The 26,719-nt window shown below is 48.2% G+C and overlaps 1 protein-coding gene across 26 annotated transcripts in view; it reads right to left on the bottom strand.

The window, feature by feature from the left end:
- Positions 1-26,719, bottom strand: part of OBSCN (obscurin, cytoskeletal calmodulin and titin-interacting RhoGEF) — a 179,934-nt gene that overhangs the window by 92,786 nt on the left and 60,429 nt on the right. For 11 of the 26 annotated variants that reach the window (XM_068145854.1, XM_068145856.1, XM_068145855.1 and 8 more), the window contains 24 exons: positions 25,679-25,945; positions 24,846-25,112; positions 23,997-24,260; positions 23,165-23,431; positions 22,415-22,678; positions 21,405-21,671; positions 19,597-19,863; positions 18,091-18,354; positions 17,034-17,300; positions 15,690-15,953; positions 15,221-15,484; positions 14,619-14,882; positions 14,059-14,322; positions 12,932-13,195; positions 11,288-11,554; positions 10,648-10,911; positions 9,975-10,241; positions 8,449-8,715; positions 7,178-7,444; positions 5,225-5,491; positions 3,345-3,617; positions 1,950-2,216; positions 1,012-1,278; positions 261-530 (listed from right to left, as the gene is read on the bottom strand). In XM_068145854.1, the coding sequence (XP_068001955.1) occupies positions 261-530; positions 1,012-1,278; positions 1,950-2,216; positions 3,345-3,617; positions 5,225-5,491; positions 7,178-7,444; positions 8,449-8,715; positions 9,975-10,241; positions 10,648-10,911; positions 11,288-11,554; positions 12,932-13,195; positions 14,059-14,322; positions 14,619-14,882; positions 15,221-15,484; positions 15,690-15,953; positions 17,034-17,300; positions 18,091-18,354; positions 19,597-19,863; positions 21,405-21,671; positions 22,415-22,678; positions 23,165-23,431; positions 23,997-24,260; positions 24,846-25,112; positions 25,679-25,945 (6,390 nt within the window). The remainder of the gene's footprint in view (positions 1-260; positions 531-1,011; positions 1,279-1,949; positions 2,217-3,344; positions 3,618-5,224; positions 5,492-7,177; positions 7,445-8,448; positions 8,716-9,974; positions 10,242-10,647; positions 10,912-11,287; positions 11,555-12,931; positions 13,196-14,058; positions 14,323-14,618; positions 14,883-15,220; positions 15,485-15,689; positions 15,954-17,033; positions 17,301-18,090; positions 18,355-19,596; positions 19,864-21,404; positions 21,672-22,414; positions 22,679-23,164; positions 23,432-23,996; positions 24,261-24,845; positions 25,113-25,678; positions 25,946-26,719) is intronic. The other 15 variants (XM_068145860.1, XM_068145857.1, XM_068145858.1 and 12 more) reach the window with 15 other exon arrangements.

Raw genomic sequence — 26,719 nt, 5'->3', positions numbered from 1 at the left:
ATATCTTAGCTGCTAGTTTCAGGACAAGTTGGCTGGGCTTTAAAGGATGTTTGTTTGCTTCACCCCATGGACTATAAAAAGGACTGCAATGACTAGCTCAGAGGTACACATCCAACTCTTACATGCCTAATTCACATTAACAGAATCTCCCCAAATTTCCAAGGACTCCTCCCTCCAAATATACCTCTCCAGGACCTAAAGCATTCTTGACAGTGCTTACCAGTACCTCCCTCAGTCCCTTTTCCTAGGGGGTTGCTCACCTTGGACCTTTAGCTGTGCCACAGAAGTGTGCTGCCCGACTTTGAAGCTGATAGATCCACAGTCTTCTAACGTCACCTTCCTCAGGATCAAAGTGTGATGTGCCCCTTGGACTCTGATCTCATTCATTTCATTGGATTGTAGGGGAACATCTCCTAGGAACCACTGGGCATCCTGAGTTGTTTCCTTGGACAGCCTGCATTCAAACACTGCATCTTCTCCTTCATATGAAGTGACATCTTTCAGCATCTCCTCAATGGTTGCTGGTGGTTCTTTGTGGAAAGGACAACAAGAATTGGGTATCTACCTTCAAGGGATGCTTCCTGGGTTACACATTTCTTTATGCTCTTTCTCCACAGTGATAGAGAAGTTGAAAGAATTACCAGCAGTGCCAAGCATTGAATGTATGACACAGGCAGGTAGCAACAGGTTAGGTTTGTACAGATGCATAATGGATCTATGTGTGTGCCCACATGGGGGATCACAGAATGGCTTGGGTTGGAAGGGACCCTAAATATCATAAGTTCCAACACCCCACCATGGGCAGGGACACCTCCCACTAGACCAGGTTGCTCAAAGCCCCATCCAACCCAGCCTTGAACACTTCTAGTGATGAGGAGCCCAATCACTCTCATCTGAGATGCCTGTGACTCAGTTTGAGCACAGAACAATGTCCAGCTATCAGATTACTTAACCCTGTGCCCCTGCCACTGTACCAAGCTCTCTAGAGCCATTCCCCACACCAAGCCCCACCTTTCACAAGCACAGCTGCAGTGGTTTGCTGGTCTCCAGTGTCACACACATACTCCCCAGCATCAGCTGCACTCAGGTTGTGAATTGTCAGCTCAGCCACCGATCCGGCTTGATGCATCTTGTACTTGTTGCTGGGTCGCAGCACTGCCCCAGCCTTCTTCCACTGCACACTGGCGTTTGCTTTTGAGATTTCACAGCTCAAAGTGATGGTGTCACCCTCTTCAGCTTGCTGGTTCTGGAGAGGCTTTGTGAAGGTTGCTGGCAAAGCTAAACCAAGATAAATCAGAGGCTTAACAAGTGGTGTTTCACCGCTGTGCCACCAAGTCTTGTGGTGTCATTCCAGATTTGATTCAAACTCGACTCCAAAATCCCTTAAAACCCTGAAGTGATGGATTTCCAGGACCACAAAGGACTTGTTCCCAAATAGATTGTGAACATGTGGTATACTGCCACATTGCAGCTACTTTTAACACCCTAGGAACTAGGATTATTTAGGTGCCTTTACTCATCAGCTGGAGCTGAGTGCCCAGCTGACTCTTGGAGCACCATTTCCCCAGGTGAAACTACAGCTCAAAGCATCCAAAAACAAGGTCTCACTCTTATTTTAGTTTCAGCTTTGGTTTTCTGAGTGAGCAGAAACTGGTCCTTGGGTCCAGGACTGTGGAAGCAGTTACTGTGCTTGCATCCATCCATGCTCATTGCTCAGAGCCCCACAAGACTTGACTTCTGAAAGCAAAAGGACTCAGCTGCTTTATGTCAGCAAAGGACAAGCCAAGGACAGGGGAATAAAGCTAAGGAAGGGGAATAAAGTTGGACTTGATGATCTCTGAGGTCTTTTGCAACCTGGTCTATCCTATCCTATCCTATCCTATCCTATCCTATCCTATCCTATCCTATCCTATCCTATCTTCTCATCTCAAGAAACCCAACCAACCTACCTTTAACAGTGATGGTGGCTGTTGTTTGTTCATTCCCATTGTCACAGGTGTATTTGCCAGAGTCTTCTGGTTTTAAGTGATGAATCTTCAAAGTATGGACCGTTCCCTCCTGCCTGATTTCATACTTGGAGCTGGAGGAAATCACCTGAGCACCCTTCTTCCACTTCACTGCAGCATTAGGTTGAGACACCTCGCAGCAGAGCGTGGCTGTTTCTTCCTCCTGAAGTTCTATGCTCTGTAATTTCTCCTTGAAGACTGGAGGTGGCACTGCAATTGTAAATGTAGCAAAGGCATTTACAGTCACCTTCATCTTATCACAGAAGGGACTTTTGAAGGTCATCCAGTCCTGCCCCCCTGCAGTCAGCAGGGACATCTTCAAAAGCAGGCTGCTCAGAGCCCCAAACAACTTGACCCAGAATGGTTCCAGGGCTGGGGCATCTGTCACCTCTTTGGGCATCCTGGACCAGGGGCTCATCACCTGCACTGTAAACATTTTTTTCCCTTCTCTCTAGTCTAAATCTCCCTCTTTTTATTTAAGCCAATCACCTTTTGTCCTGCTACAACAGGTCATGCTGAAATGTCTGTCCCCAGCTCTCTGATTGCCCCCTTTAAGTGCCCCCTTCTCCACCAGAAGATCTGCCTGGAGCCTTTTCTTCTCCAGGCTGAACACTGCCAACTCACTCAGCCTGTCCTCGCAGAAGGGGTTTCCAGCCCTCCCATCATTGTTGTGGCCTCCTCTAGACCTGCTCCAACAGGTCCCTGTCTCCTGTGCTGAAGTCTCCAGAGCCAGACCCAGCACTACAGGTGGGGTCTCACTAGATCTTGTTTCCCTGCAGCGTTAAAGCTTGAGCTGAACACTGAAGTATTAAAACTCACTTAAACCTCTGCATTATGTATTTGAGGGTTAAAACAAGTGAATGGATTTGGGATGAAACTCACTCACATATTTGTTGAAGCTGCTGAAGTACTAAGCAAAACCTTTAGAGATATTTGATTTGGTTTGGGTGAGTTGGAAGTTTGACCAAACCAACAGAGAGGAGGAGAAGGATATTTGGCTGAGTGTAGAGAAAGACAGACTCTAAAGAAGGGAATGATAAAAAAGAGAAGGGAAAGTGGAAGCAATGAACATTACAGATCTATCATCCCATCTGCTGGAGCCAACCTGGTCATTTCTCTGTAAACCAGTTAGCTTCAGGACCCTGGTGACATTTCCACTGTTTATCCCTGGTGAGGACAGTCTACAGGACCACTTCAGTACATCTTTGTAGCCTCTGAGAGACAAGCACCCTGCTAACAGGAGCTGACAAGGGGTGAGTGATGGACTGGAATTTGCTACTAGCATAAGCAAATACATCACCAACCCTGTTCCTCTCCCACACCACAGAGAGCCCTCACCTTTAACTGTGAGCTCTGCTGTCGACGTGTGGGGTCCCACTCGGAAAGCGACGGTGCCAATGTCCTGCTCGGTCACCTTCCTCAGGGTCAGGGTGTGGATCTTCCCCTTTTCCACTGAGATCTCATTCATTTCATTGTTTTGCAGAGCAACATCCTGCAGCTTCCATTCCACATCCCTCGCATTGTCATGAGAGACCTGGCACCGGAATGTGACATCGTCCCCTTCGAACACCACCATGTCCTGCAGGCCACTCACGATGGTCACGTCAGGCTCTGCAAACAGTCCCTCATTAGTCACTCCATGAAGGGCAAAGGCTGGCTCAAAGCATAGGAACATTGAATAATGTAAGCTGGAGACTTCTGGAGGTTAGCTGCTCCCTCACAGCAGAGGCCAGCAGGCTTACAGCAGGCTGCTCCGCTCCTCCTCCAGCTGAGCTTTAAGAACCTCCAAGCAAAATTCAGGGTTTCAAAACTTATTACATAGCAGCTTGGACATCCTCACAGAATGACATCAAACCCAGCATTTTGCAAGCAGAATTGATGCATTCCATGCTGGCAATCCCAGCTGGCTGTGACCTGGCTGGCTCTGTGCTCTCAGCAGGACTTTCTGGGTTAGTGTAAGCACAGGGCATTTGTGCTTCGGTTTGCCTGAGCCCCTGCAAATCTGTGCAAGGATCACACAGACAACTTGCAACAGGCAGAAGCTGCATGCACCCTGATTCTGCTGGGATGTAACAAAGGGGAAGCAGCTCAACCTTCATCTGAGCAAGCACAGTACAGTCACACCACTGAGGTCTCCATCTGCACAAAAAGTGGTGCAGCTGTGCAGAGTGGCTGTAGTAGTGGGTAGCCTGTAGAGATGCTAGCAGTGATTGTTCCACACTGGTGGTCCAACCTGGAAGCAAGTTCTGTCTGTAAGGACATTAAGGCCAGATGCAGCTGCCATGTGACTGGAAGCTGGGGGTGAACCATCTGTCCCCTCACATCTATATGATGTCAAGCAAGTGCTGCAAGCCGTGAGGCAAAAAGTACAGCTGCCTCTTCACAGAGTCATGGAATGGCTTGGGGTGGAAGGGATCTTTAAAGGTCACCTAGTCCAGCCTCCCTGCACTCAGCAGGGAGATCTGCAAGCAGGGCAGGTTCCTCAAAGCCTCAGACAACCTGACCTGGAATGATTCCAGAGATGTGGCTTCTACCTCCTCTCTAGGCAACCTGGGCCAGAGTCTCATCACCCTTACTGTAAAAAAGTCTATCCTGTCTCTCTACCTACATCTCCCTCTTTTAGTTTAAAACCATCACTTCTTGTCCTGTCACTACAGACCCTGCTAAAGAGTCTGTCCCCAGCTTTCTGATGGCCCCCTTTAAGTGCTGAAAGGCCACCAGAAGGTCTCCCTGGCTCCTTCTCGTCTCCAGGCTGTACAAGCTGGCTGCACAGCAGAGGGCTTTGAGCCCTTCCATCACTATTGTGGCCTCATCTGGCCCCAGCTGGACAGCTCCATGTGTCCTGTGCTGAGCACTCCAGAGCTGTCCCCGGCACCGCAGATGGGGTCTCAGCAGAGCAGAGCAGAGGGGCAAACTCCCTTCCTCCACCTGCTGCCCACGCTGCTGGGGATCAGCTGAGGACAGGGCTGGTTCTGAGCTGTGAATGCACATTGCTGGCTCACATCCAGCTTTTCATCAACATCCTCTGCTGCTTACCAAGTGAATCTTTGCTTTGGTGCATTCATTGGCCACAAGAGTTTTTCACAATGCCCTTCCTGTGCTCTGTGTTAGTCACAATCCTTTAGCACAATCATTGACCACAACAGCAACACCAATGCTGCAAAAACCTTAGCACCTCAAAGCAAAAATCCCCTTGCCCCAAGCAACAAGTCTCTTGCCTTTCACAGTCAGTTTGGCAGAGCTGGTCTCATCCCCAGCCTTGCAGGAATACTCTCCAGCATCCCTGGGCTCCAGGTGGTGGACACGCAGCTCACGGACGGTGCCCTCCTGCCACATTTCATACTTGGAGCTGGCGTGCAGGAGGACTCCATCCTTCCTCCACTCCACTTCTGCTTTGCTAATGGAGATCTCACAGCGCAGCTTGGCTGTCCCTCCTGCTTCCACCTCTTCATTCTTCAGCTGCTGCTTCAGCCGGGGTTTGATGGCTGCAAAGTGAAAAGCAATTAATACAGAGGCGGTTTTGAACGCCAGGTCTGCACGGCTCAGCCCTGGGGGCTCCTTGGGGGCTGGGGCTGCAGAGCAAAGTTGCATTCCATGGTCCTATGACAGTAACAACCCTTTTTTCCCTCCACAAACAGACCTATACTCTGTACAACCAGATGAGGAGAGGATCAGGGAGTTCTGCAAATATACACTTCCCATAAAATCAAGGGCACAGGTTGCCCAGGGAGGGGGTTGAAACCTGGAAATATTCAAGGTGAGGCTCAACAAGGCCCTGGGCAACCTGATCTAGTGGGGATGTCCCTGCTGACTGTGGGGAGGTCAGACTGGGTGACCTTTGGAGGTCTCTTCCAGCCTGGACCATTCTATGATCCACATTACAAGAAAGCTGGGGAGGGACTGTTTAGGCTGTCAGGTAATGACAGGACTAAGGGGAATGGAACAAAACTAGAAATGAGGAGATTCAGATTGGATGCTAGGAAGAAGTTGTTCCCCATGAGGGTGGTGTGACACTGGCACAGGTTGCCCAGGGGGTGGAATCCTCATCCCTGGAGGTTTTTAAGGCCAGGCTGGATGTGGCTTTCAGCAACCTGCTGTAGTGTGAGGTGTCCCTGCCCATGGCAGGGAGGGTTGCAACTGGATGAGCCTTGAGATCCCTTCCAACCCTAACAATTCTATATATCTGCTCTAGATATTGGAGGCTCTGAGACACACACACACAGAGACAGACACACACACACAGAGGCTAAGCAACATTTGCTACTTTCTGATTAAAACTAGTGTAAAATACTCATGGCTTCCAATGCTGTTAATGATGCAAAGATTGAAGCCCATTTCTGGTCTCTGCTCTCTTTGCAAACCCTCCAGGCCATCAACAGGGAGTCCTTCCAGACAATGCACACACCAACAGACCACATTTAGCCAAGCAGGGCATAGAGCAGCTCAGACAACAGCCTGACACTGATGCAAATGAGAAGAGAACTCTCATCATCCATGTGTGAGCAAACAAGAATCTCAGTGCTTGTGGTTCCAGTGCCTGAACCCTACTGTGGTACATCTAAAGCAAGCACAGGGCTTGTTGCTGACCCAGTGGCTACTTCATAGGTCAGGTTCAGCCAAGAGGATGAAGTTTGAAAAGTTGTGGCTCAGGCCACAGCCACAAATTCCACCCAACAGCTTGAGATGACCACAAACATTTCAGAGATGGTGACTGAGCACAGGTATTGTCCCTGCTTTGTTTAACCCTCCTGCTCCCAGGAGCCTCAGGAGAAGGCATTGTGAAATATGGGCAGAGCCAATCTTTTTGAAATGCTTTTGTGGATGACTTGTGATTAGTTATTGATCCAACTAAGCCACAACAATGAATGTAAAGTGCCAAAACCAAAGGTCTATCAGAATTTCTAAGTCCTCATGGAGCAGTTCTCTGCCTCTATCATCTCAGAGCAAGGGGTCTGTATGCTCTGCACTGCACCTTACAGCCTTAAATAGCCATTCCACAAAGCCTGCCCTGCAAGTTCCACTTTTCCACAGGCTGGTTTATGGCTGGCCACCTGTTTTCTTCATTATCTTATCTTTTAGAGAGGTTTATTTCCCCAAGAGAGAAAAGAACTTCCTTCTCACAAGATCACAACTCCCTTTCACCCTCTGTTCCATCGCGATGCAATGCTAACCATTCACTCTGAGGGCTGCTGTGCTCTGCTGGTCTCCTGTGTCACACGTGTAATCAGAGGCATCTTCTGGTTCTACCTTATGAATCACAAGTTCAGCTGTGTGACCACTCAGTTTCATTTCATATTTGGAGCAGGGGAAGAGCTCCATGGTGCCTTTCCTCCACTCCACTGTCGCATCCTCCTTTGTCAGCTCACACTGGAATTTCACCGAGGTTCCTTCTTCTGCCTCCTCATCTTTGAGCTCCTTTTTGAAAAGAACTGGCAGGGCTAGAAGGGGAGAAAAGGAAGGAATAGGAGCTTTGATTGGAGCCTGGGTCAAGTCCTGGTTAACACAGGCAGGATACCACTTTGGAGAACAAGATACAAGTGCTATATTCCTAGGTAGGATCCATGCGTTCTAATCTCCCTGGAGACAGTGGCTCATCCTGCTGCACCAGAAGCAGCCATCTACACCTCTAGCATTTATCTCCTCTGTTCCTTGATTCCAATCCTTCCCAGGGTTGAAGACCATAAACTTATCCTTCAGTTCATCTAACAAAAGCCTCAAGGGTAAAGAAGTTCAAAACTCTGTGGGCAGCCTTGCTGCATCAGCAAGCCATGGTTTAGTTAGCCAGGAGGTGTTGGGTGACAGGTTGGACTTGATGATCTCTGAGGTCTTTTCCAACCTTATTGATTCTGTGATTAGGAAGGCTGCTGTCAGTCATCTTGCAGCATTTGGAGGAAGATCTGGGTTTGAATACTGAAACCTGCCACAGGAAATGCCCAGATGCTATGTCAAGACATTGCTCTCTTTAATCTTTCCCCAGCCACGAAGCTAGAAAGTATCTCTTCACAGAAGCTGAGACTCAATGAAGAGCCACTCTCTTCCATGCCACTGAATTTAAACCAAACCAAAACAAAAGCAAAACCCTAAAAAAAAGAGAGAGAAATCACACAACCATTTTGGTTGGAAAAGACCTTTAAGATCATCCAGTCCAGCTGGTAACCAAACACTGCCAGGTTACCACTAAACCATGTCCCTCAGCACCACATCTGCCTTTAAATATTCATATTCAAGCCAGTGCTTTGCACGTTGGAACGTGCTGCCCAGGAGGTGGTGGAGTCACCATCCCTGGAGGTGTTTGGGAAGAGCCTGGATGAGGCCCTTGGTGCCATGGTTTAGTTGACTAGATGGTGTTGGGGGATAGGTTGGACTGGATGATCTCAGAGGTGTTTTGCAACCTGGTTAATTCTGTATTCTTTATCTTTAGGAGCCAGCTCACAGCACCTACCTTTCACATTTAAAGATGCCTTGGTTTCCTGCTCCCCAGAGTCACAGCTGTACTCTCCTGTATCTTCTAATCTGAGATTATGTATTAAGAGTTCTACCAGGCATTCCCTCTGCCTCATCTCGTATTTCTGGCTGGGTCGCAGCCCTAATCCTCCTTTCCTCCATTCCACTGCAACGTTGGGTTTTGACAGCTCACAGCAGAATGTAGCTGTGCTTCCTTCATCTGACTCCTTATTTTGTAGGGGCTGCTTAAATGTGACAGGCAGTGCTGCAAAATTTGAAAGGGAAATGTTTTTCAGAGTAGTTTAGTCCCTTAAGGATCCAATCCTATCATCACTCCTCAGAAAAGGCATGGCCTAATGATTCCACAATCCTTGGGCTGGCTTAGAAGCACCTTTCTTGAACCATTATCTGAACCAAGAGCTGGGGATGGATGGTGAAGTTAGGAAAGATGTGGGTTTAGAGAATGGCCCACAGAATGGCCTGGCTTGTGATCAGAAGGAGCCAGACTTTTCTATGGAAGGGCCTCCATGCCAGCTATGGATGATCTAGTCGAGGCTCACTGGGCCATGCTCTCTTGCACGTGGACCTGTCTGCCTTAATGAAGGTTTGGCAGTTGACAACATTAAGCAAAGGGTGTTTGAGCAATTTGCCCCAGCACATAAAAGAGGAATTTAGCATTCAAAACACACACACACACAAAGAGGCAGTACAGTAAATGATGACAACAAATTGGTGAGTGGAAGAGGAAATTCAGGTTTCAGGCTAGGAAGAGGAAATTCAGGTTTCAGGCTAGGAAGGGGAAATTCAGGTTTCAGGCTAGGAAGGGGAAATACAGGTTTCAGGCTAGGGAGGGGAAATTCAGGTTTCAGGCTAGGAAGGGGAAATTCAGGTTTCAGGCTAGGAAGGGGAAATTCAGGTTTCAGGCTAGGAAGAGGAAATTCAGGTTTCAGGCTAGGAAGGGGAAATTCAGGTTTCAGGCTAGGAAGGGGAAATTCAGGTTTCAGGCAAGATCTTCCTCTGGATGGTAGAAGGGGTGAAGGAAAACACGTGGATGCAGTTGTCTGCAGTCAAAGTCTTTGCCTGAGGCTCAAAGCCTCAAGTGAAAATACAGCACATTCACATGTCACAGAAATCCTTTATCCCCCAAATGCTGCATCTCTTCTCATCCCAATCAGGCACTGTGCCCAGTTAAGCATCCTTTGTGCCTACTGAAGCCAACAAGCCAACCTAACCACCAGCCTTCCTGCTTTCTTCTCTGTTATGCATTCCCATATGCAGCCACCCTCCCTGCTCTCAAGGGGCAAGAGAGTTCCTCCTAATTTTCCACCGTTTAATTGCTTTGATGTTGAGAGCCACTCCACAGACTGCAGGAAGAACCTTTCTAACCTGACCATGTGCCATGGTCAACTAGAATATGGATGCTGGCATGGCCCAGCAGCAATACCAACAAATGGTTGCAGAGATGCCTGAGAAATCCTCCTTTCACTTCACCTCTATTGAGCCAAGGGTCAGCACTCTGCCTACCCTGCACGGTGACCACCGCTGCTGTCTGCTGATGGCCAGAGTCGCAGCTGTACCCTCCTGAATCATCCAGTCCCAAGTCATGAATCACCAGCTCAGCAGTGCAGCCCTGCTGCTTCATCTCATATTTCAAACCAGGGTAGAGAGTAACATCTCCTTTCCTCCACTCTACTGGAGCCTTGGGTTTGGTAAGCTCACACCTCAGCGTTGCTGTGCCACCTTCTTCTGCCTCGGTGTTCTGCAGTTCTTGTTTGAAAAGTGCTGGGAGGGCTATAAAATAGAAATAGAACCTGAAACATGCTGCAGTTGGGGTTGGGACAGAGAAAGCAGGAAGACAACCAAGGGTTGTTGGGGCTCTTTTTGGCAGATGTCTCTACACCTCAATGCTCTAGATTCACAGTGCAAGAATCCCTCAACCCGCTGGCCACACTCTCCTCCGTGCACCCCAGGATCCCATTGGCCTTCTTGGCCACAAGAGCACATTGCTGGCTCATGGTGAACTTGTTCACTGGGACTCCCAGGTCCTTCTCCATGGAGCTGCTTTCCATCAGGTCAGTCCCTCACCTGTACTGGTGCAGAGGGTTATTCCTCCCTAGGTGCAAGGCTCCAGCATTGCCCTCATTGAACTTCATTAGGTTCCCCTCCACCCAACTCTCCTTTTCTATTTTCCTTTTACCATTGACTGTCAGAGCAGCAGTTGTCTGCTGGTCTCCACACACACAGGTGTAATCTCCAGTGTCCTCCACAACCAGCTCGTGGATAATCAGCTTTGCAACAGCACCATCTTGACTCATTTTGTATTTGCTGCTGGCTTTGAGCACCGTCTGCCCTTTCTTCCACTCTACCACAGCAGGTTTAGTCAGCTCGCAGCACAGAGCAGCTGTCCCACTTTCCACAGCTTCCAGGTCCTTCAGGTCTTGCTTGAATTCTGGAGGCAGTGCTGAAGAGTAAAAGAGTTACCAGAGAGACTGTGAACATTCCTTATGAAGCAGCTAGATGAGGTGCTGGGGCAGAGGAGGCATGGCATGCTTCTGAGCCCTGATCCAGGTCACTGGAACATGATGGGAAAATCTCCTTCAGCTTCCATGGACAATGCATCAGGGCAAGGGAAGCAAGGAGAGCCAAACACAGCTGAGGAGGACAAACACCAACCAGGCAACTTTCCCCCAGTTCATACACAGGAAAGAAGCACACAAGTACAGTCCAAAGGAACACAAAAGCCCAGGGAAACAGAAAAGGAGCAGGAACAGACCAAAGCAATAAAGACTTGGGCAGGTCTGAGGTTTGGAGGACCTCAGTCCCAAGGATTACTTTACCATGCACTGTTAAGGTGGCTGTGGTGGTCTTGTCTCCACACACACAGGTATAATCTCCAGTATCACTCAAGTCTAAATCATGAACCACCAGCTCCACAGCACAGCCTTCCTGTCTCATGCTGTACTTGTTGTCTGAGGTGAGGATGTGATGGCCCTTCTTCCACTGAACATGGGCAGGAGCCTTGCTGAGCTTACAGTGCAAAGTGGCTGTTCCACCTTCTACTGCTTCCTTGCTGCTCACTTCTTCTTGGAAAACTGGAGGCACAGCTGAAGGATGCAGGTGAAAAGTGTTACAAACTGAGGCTATCTCCAGGGATGGGTGAGAATGGGAAGTGACAGGGAAAGCTGCTAAGGTTATGGAAGGGTGGGCATCAGCAACGAGGAGGGGAAAGAGAAACTAAAGCATCCTAGTTGGAAGACATTTCCTAATCCTTTTGGGTTTATGCTGGCTTGCTATCAGCAAAACTGCACTGTCCTCAAGAGACTTCCACCTGCTTGCTACCAGTTTCCATGTAAAAAGAACTAAGACTGTCATCTCTGAGCAACTTGGTTCACACATCTGTTGGTCTCTTCCACGAACTTCCTGCTTGCTTGCTCTTTAGCCCTACTCACAGAGCAGCCCTGGTGAGCTCTGAGTGTTGGTACAGCTCCTTACTCATCATCATTCCTTCTTCCTTCAGGTAGCCTTGAAAAGCTTCAGCCAGGCTCATTCCTGACCCCAAAGAAAATCTTCAGATCCTGTCTTTTTGCCTCTGAACATTTTTCCTCACTTAGCATAATTCTAGCATGCACTGCACGTGTGTCCTTGAAATAAACTTGGTGACCTCCACACAGACTCCTGGTCCCATCCTTGAGGTCCTATCCAACCTGCTATTCCATGATTCTGTGCTATATCCCTCGATGAACTAGGAGGGATAGTTGGATATTCCACTGGATTAACAAGATTGGATGTCTCAGCTCTCCAACTCAGTGTCTCACTCCATAGCAAAACCAGGTTTAGCCTACTTGATTTGGCCCATTTCCCATCTCCAGCACTGTGAAGCTGAAGCACCAGTTTTGCTTGAGCAGCAAACTGGTTCTTCCAAGAAACTAAGATCAGAAGGTCACAGAAAGAATTTATTCTGTCCTGCTTTGAAAAAAAAAGTATCATTCTCCCAGTGCAAAGCTCCTTTTGTACAGAAGCCAATATAACCAGAACTCAGCACAGCAATGACACCCAACAGCCTTATTCTGCATAGTGTTTTTATATATAGATACTCTAAAGTACATTGAAATTCTCTGTATTAAGGATTCCAGAAAGGAATGGCAAAGAATAAACAGATTTGTTTCTCAAGAGAGTAAAAGCAGGAAAGGAAAGACAGGAGAATGATGGGTTTATGTGCTGGGAAAGGAATGAAGGGAGGGAAAAATGCAAGGGCAGCAGGCTTGTGTGGAAGGAAAGGGGAAAAACCCAGAAGGGTGGCACAGAAGAAATGCAGACTTTGCCCAGGGAGACAGCTTGCAGGTGTTCAAAGGCAGGGAACACTTTCAAATGGTGGGAATTTCAGTTAATAAGGTTGAGCAAACAGCCATGGGAAATGGAACACCTGAGAGTAACGGACAGACATTTCCAGTTAGGAAATAGGAGGTCAAGGAGGTTTTTACCCTGTACTGTTAAGACAGCTGTAGTCTGGTGCTCTCCACACACACAGGTGTAGTCTCCTGCATCCTCCTCAGCTAGTCCATGAATCACCAGCTCTGCCTTGGTCCCTTCCTGCCTCATGTTGTACTTCCCACTTGCTTTGAGAATCCTCTGGTCCTTCTTCCACTCCACTGGGGCAGCTTTGGTGAGCTCACAGTGCAGGGTGACGTCTGCACCTTCTTCTGCTTCCTTAGCCTTTAGCTCTTCCTTAAAGAGCGGTGGCAGAGCTGAAGGGTGCAACATGGACAAATGCTCATCAGAAAACCAGAACTCAACCCCTATTTCCTTTTTCATGCTTGGGATTCTTTCCCCTCACACCTCTCTTTTTCAGCCTATTACAAACATTTTTAGCCTACAAAGGAGTCCAGAAACTCTGAAAGGTTCTTCAGGTGTGATGTGGTTTGATTTACCATAAGAGATGAGTTCCCTGGTCTGGTCTGGTCTGGTCTGGTCTATTCTATTCTATTGATAATCTGGAAAACCATATCCAGCAGAGACAGTAAGAAAAGAAATGCTGAGCTGACAGCTCACAGTACAACAGGATTGATAAACTCAAGGTGCAACCTAAAGAACTTCTCATAGGGCCACCCTCCATGAGGACAGGACAAGAACAGGTCCTAGGTGCTATTCCCTTATCTTACAACATGGTAACATGAAAAGAGAAGGATGTCCTCAGCTCCCTTGTCAGGAGCATCAGGCCAAACTGAAATGCCAGAACAAGAAGTAACCAGCAACAGGAGGAGAGGAAATGGCCTCAGGTTTATCAGGGGAGGTTTAGATTGGATACTAGGGAATCTTTTTTTTCACTGCAAGAGTGGCCAGGCCCTGGAACAGGCTGCTCAGAGAGGTGGTGAAGTCACCACGCCTGGAAGTGTTGCATGAAAAGTGGCACTTGGGTCTTGGTGGTGCTGGCTTGAGAGTTGGGCTTGGTGGCCTTAGAGGTGTTTCCCAACCTTAATGACTCTACAAAGCTGTCCTTTGCTGAGCACAAGCTAGTTCCTAGGGCAAAGCTGGTAGGTGACCGCTCTGTAGAGCAAGAGGATGTCTTAGAGAAACTGGTGATGAGCAGGCATCTGCAAGATGAATTTACCATTCACTGTCAGAGAAGCAGTGGTGTGTTGGTCTCCACACACACAGGTGTAATCTCCTGCATCCTGCAGCTCTAGATCTCGGATTTCCAGCTCGGCAAGGGCATGATCCTGCCGCATGATGTACTTGCCACTTGCCCTGAGTATTTGATTTCCTTTCCTCCACGACACATCTGCAGCCTTGGTCAACTCACAGCGCAGGGTGGCTGTTTGGCTTTCCACAGCTTGCAGGTCCTTCAGTTCTTCTTTGAAAACTGCAGGCAGGGCTGAAGGTCACAAAACGGACAGAGGACATTAAAAATGACACTTGGCACATGGGTGATGGGAGGGATGGGACGGCAACGGGAACAGAGAACGTTTGAAGGTGGAAAGAGTTTGCTTTCCTCACCATGCTGGGACAAACCAACAGATAGAAATGGAAAAGCAGTTTGGCTGCAGCCAGATCTTGGGAGACAGTTTGACAAATTTAAAGGAACAAATTCAGCCACAGGTGAGCACACAACCAACAGTGATGAGCTGGGAGAGAACCCCCCAATAACACATGTATGTATATGGCTTTTACCATGCACTGTCAAGGCAGCTGTTGTCTCCTGTTCTCCACACACACAAGTGTATTCTCCAGCATCTTTCAGCTCTGTATCATGGATAAGCAGCTTCACAACCGTGCCCTCCTGTCTCATTTTGTATTTGCCACTGGCTTTGAGCAGCCTGCTTCCCTTTCTCCACTCCACTTGAGCAACCTTTGTCAGCTCACAGCACAGAGTGGCTGCTTGGCCTTCTGTCACCTCCTCATTCTTCAGGCTCTCCTTGATGCATGCAGGCAGCACTGAGGATGCAATGGACAGAGGGTTAAAATGGACCAGGCAAACATGGCCAAGGGGTGGGGAAGGAGAGGTGAGAGCAGCGAGGAGCCATCTCCAGGCCTGATCTCACATCCACTTTGGGGATCAGGTCTTAAAAGCACTTTGTATTAGGAACTGGGATGAACATTTTTCCCTTACATCACAAAATGCAAATTAATTTTTATGCCCATGGCATGCAAAGTCAGAAGCTACACAGAGATAATGAACATGGAGCCAGAGGAAATGAGCCTGGGGAAAAAAAGAATGCAAACCCAAAGCAGACTCTCAATAGTGAGGCCACAGAGAGGAAATAGGTTATTACCATGTACTGCCAAGGAAGCTGTGGACTGCTTATCCCCACACACACAGGTGTAATCACCAGCATCACTCTCATCTACATTATGGATCACCAGCTCTGCTGTGACATCCTTCTGCCTCATTTTGTATTTCTCACTAGGTCTGAGCACTGTGTGTCCCTTTTTCCACTCCACCGCCGCAGCCTTGGTCAGCTCACAGCGCAGAGTCACCGCTTCGCCTTCCGTGGCTTCCTCATTTCTTAACTCTTCTTTGAAGAGGGCAGGAAGGGCTGAGAAACAAAGGAGCAAACGTTTTCACCCTATGCAGCTCTTAGCCACCCAAAACAGTGCCCCTTGATGTTCACCAGTATCTCTCCATGCAGTTATTGACAGGAGGACCAGCTCGCAGAAGGAAGGTACTGTGAGGCAGTACTGAGGCTCCCAGAGAAGACAGAAGAAACATTAGACAAAGACTTCTCATTTCTCTTTCCTTACCATGCACTGTCAGTGCTGCAGTGGTCTTCACATCTCCACACACACAGGTATACTCCCCAGCATCCTTGACATCTAGAGCATGGATCAGCAGCTGTGCTGTAGTACCCTCCTGTCTCATAGTGTATTTTTCACTTGCTTTGAGCATTTTGTGCTTCTTTTTCCACTCCACAGAGGCAGCCCTAGATAGCTCACATTGCAGTGTGGCTGTGCCACCTTCTGTGGCTTCTTCGTTCTGCAGCTCTTTCTTGAAGTGTGCAGGCAAGGCTGAGGGGTTCAAAATTATCAGAATGTATGACCAAGCAACCATTTAGCTGTGTCTATCAACCACAAAGCCTTCCCTAATCAAATAGGACTGGTAACCACCCTGGGAAACATATGATGGTGACTTTAGAAAGGAGGAGAACACTCTGGTCATAACTTAAAGCTGACTTCAAAAAGGAGGAGACCTCCTTGGTCACAAGTTAAAGCTGACTTTAGAAAGGAGGAGAACACCTTGGTCACAACTTAAAGCTGACTTTAGAAAGGAGAAGAACTCCTTGGTCACAACTTAAAGCTGACTTTAGAAAGGAGAAGAACACCTTGGTCACAAGTTAAAGCTCACTTTAGAAAGGAGAACACCTTGGTCACAACTTAAAGCTGACTTTAGAAAGAACGCTCTTGTTCACAAGTTAAAGCTGACTTCAGAAAGGAGGAGAACACCTTGGTCACAAGTTAAAGCTTTCTTTATGGTGTGGTCTATGGCATAAAATGGAGAACCACACCAGCCTCAATTTCAGACTCTGCAAGGCTGAGCCCTGCCCTACCTTGTGTATTTTCTGGCACAAAGGGAAAATAAAGCCCAAGTGAAGCCCTGTTAAGTTCTACTGCAGTCACAAATCATTACTGGAAAAAGTTCATCACTGAAACCACCACTGAGGCACCAGTCCCACTTCCCTGTGAGATTCCTCCTCTGATAATGGCCTGGTAGAACTTGACCCTCAAGTTGAGCTGAAACACTGAGAACTAGATAAAAAAAGTTAACTAAAGACTCCCACAATCAAATTGCAATCTTCTCAACTTCAGGCCTGTGACTCCTTTGCAACCATAACATGACTGACCTTTGTGAGCAGCTACTGCTGAACAGGAGCATCAAAGAGCTAAGCTGGAACCAAGGAGAATAGATGAAATTGTTGCAGTGACCCCCTGATTGGTGTCTGATACTGGCCATGTATTTATGCCCATGTCCAGCCCCTTTTGCTATCAACTCCTCAGACATGGGGCTGCAGTTTCTAAGCCCAAACTGCCATGCTCCTAAAGAGCAGCTGTTTGAGAGCAAGCCACTTGATTTGATGCATTTGTTTTTACCATTCACTTTTAGTGCAGCAGTGGTTTTCTGGTCTCCATAGCAGCATGTGTAATCTCCAGCATCTGTCAGGTCTAAGTCATGGATCAGCAGCTCAGCACTTGTGCCCTCACATCTCATGGTGAATTTGTCATTTGGCTCCAGGGCTCTGTCTCCTTTCCTCCACTCAACAGTGGCTGCAGGCTTGTTCAACTCACAGCAGAAAGTGGCCATGCCTTTTTCTGTGGCTTCCACGCTCTTCAGCTCTTGTATAAAGCGTGGAGGAAGGGCTGAAGATCACAGGTGAAGAGAGAGCACTTTAAAACCAGGGAAATACTCCATCCTCACTGCTCCACTGGATTAAGACCCTTTAATCACTGCAAGGTTTTTGAATCATAGAACATGTTGGGTGGGAAGAGACCTACAAAGGGTCCACCTAGCCCAACCCCCCTGCAGTCAGTAGGGACATCCTTAAGAATATTCAGTGCCTGAGAGACTAACAATGATTGCAGGGCCATCTCTGCCTTATGGTCTGAAACACACCACAACTAGTTCTTAAAACTCAGACTCCAGTACTGGAAGGTTTAGCTTCAAGGGCATTTTAAGATCTAACAAGAGAAAACTGCTCCCAAGACTTCACAGCACCAGACAGCATCAGATGAACAATTAAAATGGACACTCTGCTATTCACAGTTCCAGGCTGCACCCCTGGAATGCATTCTCACCTGTCTTTCTCAGCTGTTACCATAAGAGAGCACCTCTTCATTCCATGCAAGAGAACACATGTGAAGTCTCAGTGCTATTAATTAATGACAATGCTGAAAGTGCTATTGATGGTTTCACTGGGGTCCTCACTACCTGCCCCCAGATCCCACTAACATGAAAGAACAGGGACAGAGTGGACTCTGTGGTGCTGTTTGTCAGTTCTAAGAGAAGGCTTTGCAGTGGAAGGTATTCCCAGTGGTTGATACAGCTGTCATCACAACTTAAAATGAGAGATGGGATCAAGAGCAGTTTGTGATCCTGCATGGGATCCCAGATGACAGCACAGGAAATCCCTGTTAAACGTGGGTGCTTTACCATGCACTGTCAGGGACGCAGTAGTCATCTTGTCTCCACACACACATGTGTAGTCTCCAGAATCTTGTTCCTCCAGGCTGTGGATTGTCAGCTCAGCAGTGGTATCCTTCAGCCTCATTTTGTACTTCTCACTAGGCTTGAGCACCTTTTGCCCTTTCCTCCACTCCACTGGAGTGGCTTTCGTTAGCTCACACTGCAGCACAGCTGCCCCGCTCTCTGTGGCTTCCACATTGACAAGCTCTTTCTTGAACAGTGCAGGCAAAGCTACAGGACACAATGTAAACAAAGAGGGCATCAAAAGCATTAACCACAGAGTCACAGAATGCTTTGGGTTGGAAGGGACCTTTAAAGGTTATCTGGTCCAATCCCCCTGCAGTCAGCAGGGACAACTTCAATGAGAGCAGGCTGCTCAGAGCCCCATCCAACCTGACCTGGAATGTTTCCAGGGATGGGGCTTCTACTGACCTTGAAAGACTCAGGACTAAGTCCTGAGGTTAGTTCTTCACCACTAAAGGAAGGCAGATCACTAAGTCTTGACAACTGCATCTGCTAGAAAACTACTGCTGGATAATTGCCACCATGACTTGCTTCTACCCTCATGCAGCACGCTCATCACTTTCCATCTGATTCCCTCTCTTGCTAGCTCAGCCTGAAACCACCTACCTTGAATGTGACTGACCTGACTTTTCCCTGAAAGTCATTGCCCTGGATGCCAGCACTGAGAGAAAGAAGAAGTAAAAGCATGCAGAAAATCTCAGAGAAGAGAATTTTGCCTCCACGGTTTTGCCCCTGTCCTTAGAAACATCTTATCCTTAAGACACATCTCAAATAAAAACCATTCTTTCATCTGTTGGGACTGGATGTGAGCTGCTGCTTCTGAAGAGCCAACCAAAGCTCATTGATGTTCACCATGGCAGAGACAGGAATCAAAATCTGCCAGAAATGCTCCCTAAGCCAGGACCTACAGCAGAACAGTTTGGGTCTGGGTTTGCTTTTTGTTAAAGCACCATTTCCTTGGAAGCAGACCTCACAGTCCTACCAATGAGGAGGACAGTCGCTCACCCCTGGGTGGGAAAACCCTCTTGCTGACTGAGCTCAGCCTTTTTAGAGATCACTCCATCAAGTTAAGCACCGAAATCCACTGCCATCAGGGAGACACCAGTTCAAAGCCTTTGAGGGCAAGCTTGCTGCTGGAAGTCTGCTCACTCTTGCCTTACATCTGGCTTCCTTCCTCACTTTCATAAACTGAGGATGAAGATGACAAATTCTCACAACTCTACTGTGGCAGTTAGGGGGAAAAAATTTCAACCCCCCCACATTTACTTTCCTATCAAGCCACCTGTTTCAAACCAGCAGACAGTGGGTGGCAGATGGAACAAAGCCCAGCCAGAAAAACAAGAATAGGAAAATGCTGCAGAATGAGGACACCAAAGTAGGAAAGGAACCTCTCAGAGAGAAGAGATCTCCTTGAGACACTGCTTCCATAATAAAGAACAGCTTTTTTACCATGGACTGTCAAGACAGCTGAGGTCTTCTGATCTCCACACACACAGGTGTATTCTCCTGTATCTTCCACCTCCAGCTCTCGGATCAGCAGCTCTGCAGCGGTGTCTTCTTGCCTCATCCTGTACTTATCGCTTGGTTTGAGCACCTTGTCCCCTCTTTTCCACTCCACTGGGACACCGACCTTGCTCAGCTCACAGTGCAGAGTGGCTGTTCCACCATCTGTGGCTTCCCTGTTCTTCAATCCTTCTTTGAAAAAGGCAGGCAAAGCTGAAGGACAGCAATATGAGCAGTGAGATGGTAGTGCTCCAAAGAGTTAAAAGCAAACACCCAGGCTTAACTTACGTGTTCCCTCTTATCTTGACCTGATTTATCAATGCAAGAACATAGATCCTCAGCAACGTCCATGGATCAGTATGAGGAAAGAAATGACATCACCAGGAAAGGATTCAGTTCTTGCAGCAAGCCACAGAAGTGGTCTACATGTACTCAGAGTCATGAATGGATAAGCTGAATACCTTTGAAAGGATTCAACTCTTGCAGCAACCCATGCAGGTATTTTACCTGTACTCAGAGTCATGGATGAACAAGCTGAATACCCTTGAAAGGATTCAACTCTTGCAGCAATCCATGCAGGTATTTTACCTGTACTCAGAGTCATGGATGAACAAGCTGAATACCCTTGAAAGGATTCAACTCTTGCAGCAATCCATGCAGGTATTTTACCTGTACTCAGAGTCATGGATGAACAAGCTGAATACCCTTGAAAGGATTCAACTCTTGCAGCAACCCATGCAGGTATTTTACCTGTACTCAGAGTCATGGATGAACAAGCTGAATACCTTTGAAAGGATTCAACTCTTGCAGCAATCCATGCAGGTATTTTACCTGTACTCAGAGTCATGGATGAACAAGCTGAATACCCTTGAAAGGATTCAACTCTTGCAGCAATCCATACAGGTATTTTACCTGTACTCAGAGCCATGAATCAATAAGCTGAAAACCCTTTCCTCCCCCCGCCCTGTGAAATTCCAAGCAAAAAAGAAGTCAACACTGACTTGAAATTTCAGGGGGGGGGGAGAAGAGTTTTCTTATATGACTTTTTAAGCCTTAACAGGAGGATGTTTGTTCTGTTTTCACACCCTTCAGCAAACTGAAAGACACTGTGTGTTAGCCAAAATGAAACACTGGAGTTTCCTTCCAAATGCCAGCTTGAAATGAAATCATCCATTTCAAGACATGGTGGGAAAACAGAGATGATTTTTTTTCCACCTGCACTGACATAACCTTTCAAGCATGTCAGGTACAGCAAAAATCAAAGCTCTCCCTGGGAATGGTTGTCCCTTAGGTCTGGGCTGGTTTCACACAGGACACTAACTGAAGGCAATGACAGCTGGTCTGTATGTATAACAGCACCTCAGTGTCCAAGGAATGAAGTATGGGAAGGAGATTCCAGGGAACCAACTATACCATGGGAATTTTATGATGCCTTCAAATCCCTAAGTCATATTCCCTTTATGAGACAACAAATTGCAATGGCCCTGAGCACAATGGGGAGTCTGATAAAGGAGTTTGTATGGGAAAAGCAAAATGATAGACCCTAAGTAAAACTGCAGCAGTGACCCTGCTTGCCTCTACTCTCAGCTTGCATAATGCTACCCCTCTTGTGCTATGGGTGCCAGCTTTTCTGACACTGGCACCAGTGAGCTGTGACTGAGGGTCTGGCAGGAGGAAGGTGATGGTAACCAGGGGTCTACCCAAGGGAACAGAGAGAACAGGAGAGTTACTGTGTCTTGTTTGGTTTGGTTTACCATGTACTGTTAGAACTGCCATGGTCTGCTGGTCTCCACACACACAGGAATAATTCCCAGCATCTGTCACCTCCAGGTTCTGGATTGTGAGCTCGGCAGTGACACCTTCCCGCTTCATTTGGTACTTGTCACTCGAGCGCAGGCTCTTGAAGCCCTTCTTCCACTCCACACTGGCAGCAGCCTTGTTCAGCTCACAGCGCAGGGAGACACTCTTGCCTTCTGTGGCTTCTTCATCTGTCAGTGTTTTGGTGAAAAGAGCAGGCAGGACTGCAGAGTAAATGCAATAGGGACAGGGCATCAAAGCTGAGAAAGCCTGACCCATCATCTGATCGCTGCCTTCTCTTCTCTCCCTGACCCTGCATGCCGTTGGAACCACAAGATCTCCTTCCCACTCCAGGACTCTGTACTGATCTCTATCATTTCAAAGAGATTTCAGTCTGATTTTTGTCCTCACTTTGAAATGTGCTTTAAAAGCAAGCCTGCCTGTCTACAGACTGGGTTGGTGACCTATCTATCCTTGACAAAGAGATGAAATCAGAGGCCATATTTCAGCATGACACCCAGAGCATTTTCATAAGAACATAAAATCATGTTGATTGGAAGAGACCTTTAAGATCATCAAGTCCAATCATTAGCAGCACTGCCAGGTCACCACTAAACCTTGTCCCTCAGCATCACATAGAATCATAGAATCAATAAGGTTGGAAAAGAGCTCAGAGATCATCCCTATGGGGAAACTTGGAAACAAGCAGGCCTGCTGGACTAGGGAGATTGTGTTGAGCTGGGGATCTGTACCCTACTTGTCACTGGAACATCTCCTAGCAAGACAAATAGCTCACCAATAAGGCATCAGGTGAAAGAGAAAGAAGGAAAGGAAGAAAGAAAAATTAATCAGCAGGAGGGAGGATAGGAAGTATAAAGGGACCAGATGAAGCAGGAGAAAAAGAGGGAGAAGAGATCTTGGAGTTAGACAAGCTTGCTCGGGGCACGTGCTGAGAGTTGCTGTTTACCATTTACTGTCAAGGCAGCTGCAGTCTGCTGATCTCCACACACACAGCTGTAATCCCCAGCATCTGCCAGATCCACATCCTGGATGGTCAGCTCCACAAAGGGACCTTCCTGCTCTACTTTGTATTTGTCACTTGGCTTGAGGACCTTATTGCCCTTTCGCCACTCGACCCGGGCGGGTTTGCTCAGTTTGCAGTGCAAAGTGACTGCCTCACCCTCTGTAGCTTCCTTGTTCAACAGCTCTTCTTGGAAGAGGATGGGCAAGGCTGAAGGATGCAATACCAACAGAGAAGGTATCAGCACTGGATCAAAATCACCTGGGATCTGCTGTGAGTTACTGGGCTGTAGAGTGTCCATTTAACCAAAACTGAACTACTGCTGGGTGAAAAGGGCTAAAATCTCCTAAAGTGGGGAGAAATAAATGAGGGAAAACAGCATCCAGCATAGTTGTACTTTCTCAAAGTGTGGGGGGTAAAAAGGCACAAGAGAATGTCACAGAATGGCAGAGGTTGGAAGGAATCTCTGGAGATCATCTAGCCCAACCCCCCTGCCAGAGCAGGTTCACCTAGAGCAAGCTGCACAGGACGGTGTCCAGGCAAGGGTTATCCTTTAGCAGGGTGATTCTTTGGCACCACATCGTTAAGAACACGAAAGCACTAAGAAATCACAGTGCCCAAGCCTCAGGTGAGCAGGAAATGATGTCAAATACACTAAGTTTGGAGCTTAATGAGTAAGAGGGGGAGAAAGGTTACCATTCACTGTCAAAGCAGCTGTTGTCTTCTGGTCTCCACACAGGCAGGTATAGCTCCCAGCATCCGTTAGGTCTAGATCCTGGATAACCAGCTCAACAAAACGCCCTTCCTGCCTCATTTTGTACTTGCTGCTTGGCACCAGCACCTTCCCATCCTTCCTCCACTCCAGCGAGCCCCCCGCCTGGCTCAGCTCGCACTGCAGCGTGGCCGTCCCACTCTCCGTGCCTTCCTCGTTCTTCAGCTCCCTCTTGAAGCGGATTGGCAGGGCTGGGAGGTGCAGAACGAAAAGGGGTTGCAGCCCAAGGCCCTGCCCAGATCTCTGGTCAGAGGTTGAATCATGACTTATTGTACAGCTGCCTAAACCATTTTCCAGCACCCTCATCCCTAAACACTTCTGCGTGCGTGTGTGTAGCTTCAGTAACAAAACATCTCTGAGCAAACTGTGCTGTGGGACTCAGAGTATGTGAGCTCCTGACAGGGATCATGCACACAAATGACAAACATCCTCATCATTAAAGGTACTGAACCCTCCTTTGCAGAAAATCCCAAGGAATCTTGGGTTTCCCTATGAATCCAGGAAAACACGGCATGCACAGGAACACCCTTGAGGAGAGGCGAGGAGACAACACAGCACACACAAGACTGGGCACAACCACAGCTGGTTGTGGCTGGAGGCTGGGGCAAGGAGCGGCATGGCAACGTGACAAGTGGGAGGATGAAGGATGTAGAGGCAGGACAGGAAGGCAGACACGTGAGGCCAGGTACAGAAAGGAGGAGGGAAGGGAAGGACAAACCCGCCGCAGGGCTGCACAGGTCACTTGTGACATTTTACCATTCACTGCCAGGGCTGCTGTGGTTTTTTGGGTCCCCACTACACAAGTGTAGTCTCCAGCATCCTTTGGCTCCAGATCGTGGATCAGCAGCTCGGCCACCGCGCCCTCCTGCCTCATCCTGTACTTGTGACTTGGCCGAAGAAGAGCGTGGCCCTTCCTCCACTCTACAGAGGCCTCTCTGCTCAGCTGGCACTGCAGGGTGGCTGTCCCACCTTCCACAGCTTCCACGCTCTTCAGCTCTTCCTTGATGAGCACAGAGGCGGCTGAGGAATGAAGTGTTCTCGTTTTACCTTGGGAGCAGCGTTGCCAGCTGGTGACCTCCCATGGGACCGAAAAGCAGAGCTGGCACAGCTCATCAGCTCTGACCTACCTGCACTCCCAAGACTCTCCTCGTGTTTGCAACAGCACCCCCTGAGTTTGGGAGGAAACCAACCCAAACCAATCATCTCTCAGTAATGACAGTGTGGAGGTGATTAGCCCAAATGCTGATGGTCACAGACTTGCTGAGAAAAGGCAGAAGGCAACTGCACATTCTGTACCAACGTGTGCAGCTGAGGCCCTTCTTACCTTCTCAGAGCTCAGTAGAGCACCTCTGTCCAGAGCAGAAAGCAGAACAGTTCTTTCAGAAGCAAGGAAAGCTAGCTTGGGACCAGATAGATCTGATTAATAAGTTTTAACATGAGACCCTAGGAAATAAAGAGCATCATGGGCCCAACCAGAGCTGCATTTTACACTGATTCTCTTTTTTCACCCCCCCTGGACACTCTCTCCACTCTAAGTGTGCAGGAGTTAGCAGAACTGCGACAAGAACAACAACAAAGGGTCACAAGCAGGTGTCTTATTCCTACCATGGACTTTGACTTGGGCTGTGCTCTGCTGCTCTCCAGTGTCGCAGGTGTATCTTCCCGCATCTTCTGGCTCTGCATTATGAATCACCAGCTCTGCCACTGTCCCCTTCTGCTTCATTTCATACTTGGCACTTGCCTGGAGTGTGGCTTCTCCCTTCTTCCACACCACAGTGGCATCAGCTTTCGTGAGCTCGCAGCGCAAGGAGACAGAGTTCCCCTCTTCTGTGGCTGTGTTCTCCAGGGCTTGTTTGAAGAGGACAGGTACAGCTAGCACACAGAAGCAGGGATTGCAGAACACAGAATTAACCAGGTTGGGAAAGACCTTTGAGATCATCAAGTCCAACCTATCACCCAACACCATCTAATCAACTAAACCATGGCACCAAGTGCCTCATCCAGGCTGGTTTTAAACACCTCCAGGGATGGTGACTCCACCACCTCCCCGGGCAGCACATTCCAATGGCCAACAGCTCTCTCTGTGAAGAACTTTCTCCTCACCTTAAGCCTAAGGACCCCTTCAGAGTCCTCCAGGCATCCTCACCTCACAAAGTCCTTGCTGCTGCAGGGCTCTGAGCCAGTATTTATGGGCTGCATCTCTCCTGCTGGCTGCTCCAGCACCTACTCCTTTTGCTACACTGGAGTCTCCTTCTCTAGAGACTTTCAAGACACACCAGAATGTGCTCTAAGTGCCCCTGCTTTGGCAGGGGGGTTGGACTCAATCTCTGGAGGTCACTTCAAACCCCTCCCATGCTATGATTGTATGATTTTTTTCAAGCAGAGGCTCGGTTAGGTGATGCATTCAGCAAGGTGGCAACACATCCATCTCTGCCTACCGTTGACTTTGACCTGAGCTGTGGTCTTCAGCCCCCCAGCAGTGCAGGTGTAGTCCCCAGCATCTACTGACTTGACATCTCGAATGATGAGCTCTGCCACAGTACCATGCTGCTTGAACTCATACTTCTCACTGGCATGGAGAACAGTGTCTCCTTTCATCCACTTCACTGGGGTGCCAGGCTTGCTGAGCTCGCAGCTCAGCTTGACTTGTTTTCCTTCTTTAGCTTCCTCGTTTTGGAGCTCTTGCTTGAAAAGAACTGGCAGTTCTGAAGGAGAAAACAAACCCAAAACACACTGAAGGAAACACACAGACAGCAAATCATTTTTTCCCCTTTTTGTTCCAGACTATTGGGATCATAGAATGCATTGGTTGGAAAGGACCTTTAAGGGACATCTAGTCCAACCCCTCTGCAATCAGCAGGGACATCCTCAACTAGACCCCATCAAGCCTGACCTCAAATGACTCCAGGGATGGGATCTCCACCACCTTCCTGGACAATCTGCTGCAGTTTTCCACCACCCCTGTAGTAAAGAACTTCTTCCTGGTGTCTAATCTGGATCTGTCATGCTCTAGTTTAACACCACTGCTCCATGTCAAGTTGCTGCAAGCCTTTGGAAAGAGAGACTCCCCAGATGGCTTGTAGGTACTGGAAGGCTGCTTTAAGGTCTCCCTGGAGCCTTCTGCTTCTCCAGACTGAACAGCTCTAATTCTCCCAAGGCTGTCTTTGTAGGAGAGGTGCTCCAGCCCTCTGACCATCTTCATAGCTGTTCCCTGGACCTCTATGTCCTTCTTGTGTTGAGGGCCCCAGAGGTGGACACAGTATTCCAGGTGAGATATCACTGGAGCAGAGTGGCAGAATCACCTCTCTGGGTCATGTTCAGCTTCTCATCACCACTACCCTCATGTTCTTCTCCACAGGGCTGCTCTCTATCACATCATTCCCCATTAATAATGGGAACTTTCCTGGCACACTGTAGGACTTGGCCTTGTTGAACCTCAGCAGGTTCACCTGATCCCACTTATTCAGCTTGTCCAGGTC

Source organism: Melanerpes formicivorus, unplaced genomic scaffold, assembly GCF_026170545.1.
Source record: "Melanerpes formicivorus ecotype bairdi unplaced genomic scaffold, bMelFor1.0.p_v2 SCAF_13, whole genome shotgun sequence".
Classification (NCBI taxonomy): Eukaryota; Metazoa; Chordata; class Aves; order Piciformes; family Picidae; genus Melanerpes; species Melanerpes formicivorus.
Note: the sequence above shows the minus strand (reverse complement) of the source record. Positions and strands in the feature narration are given on the sequence as shown.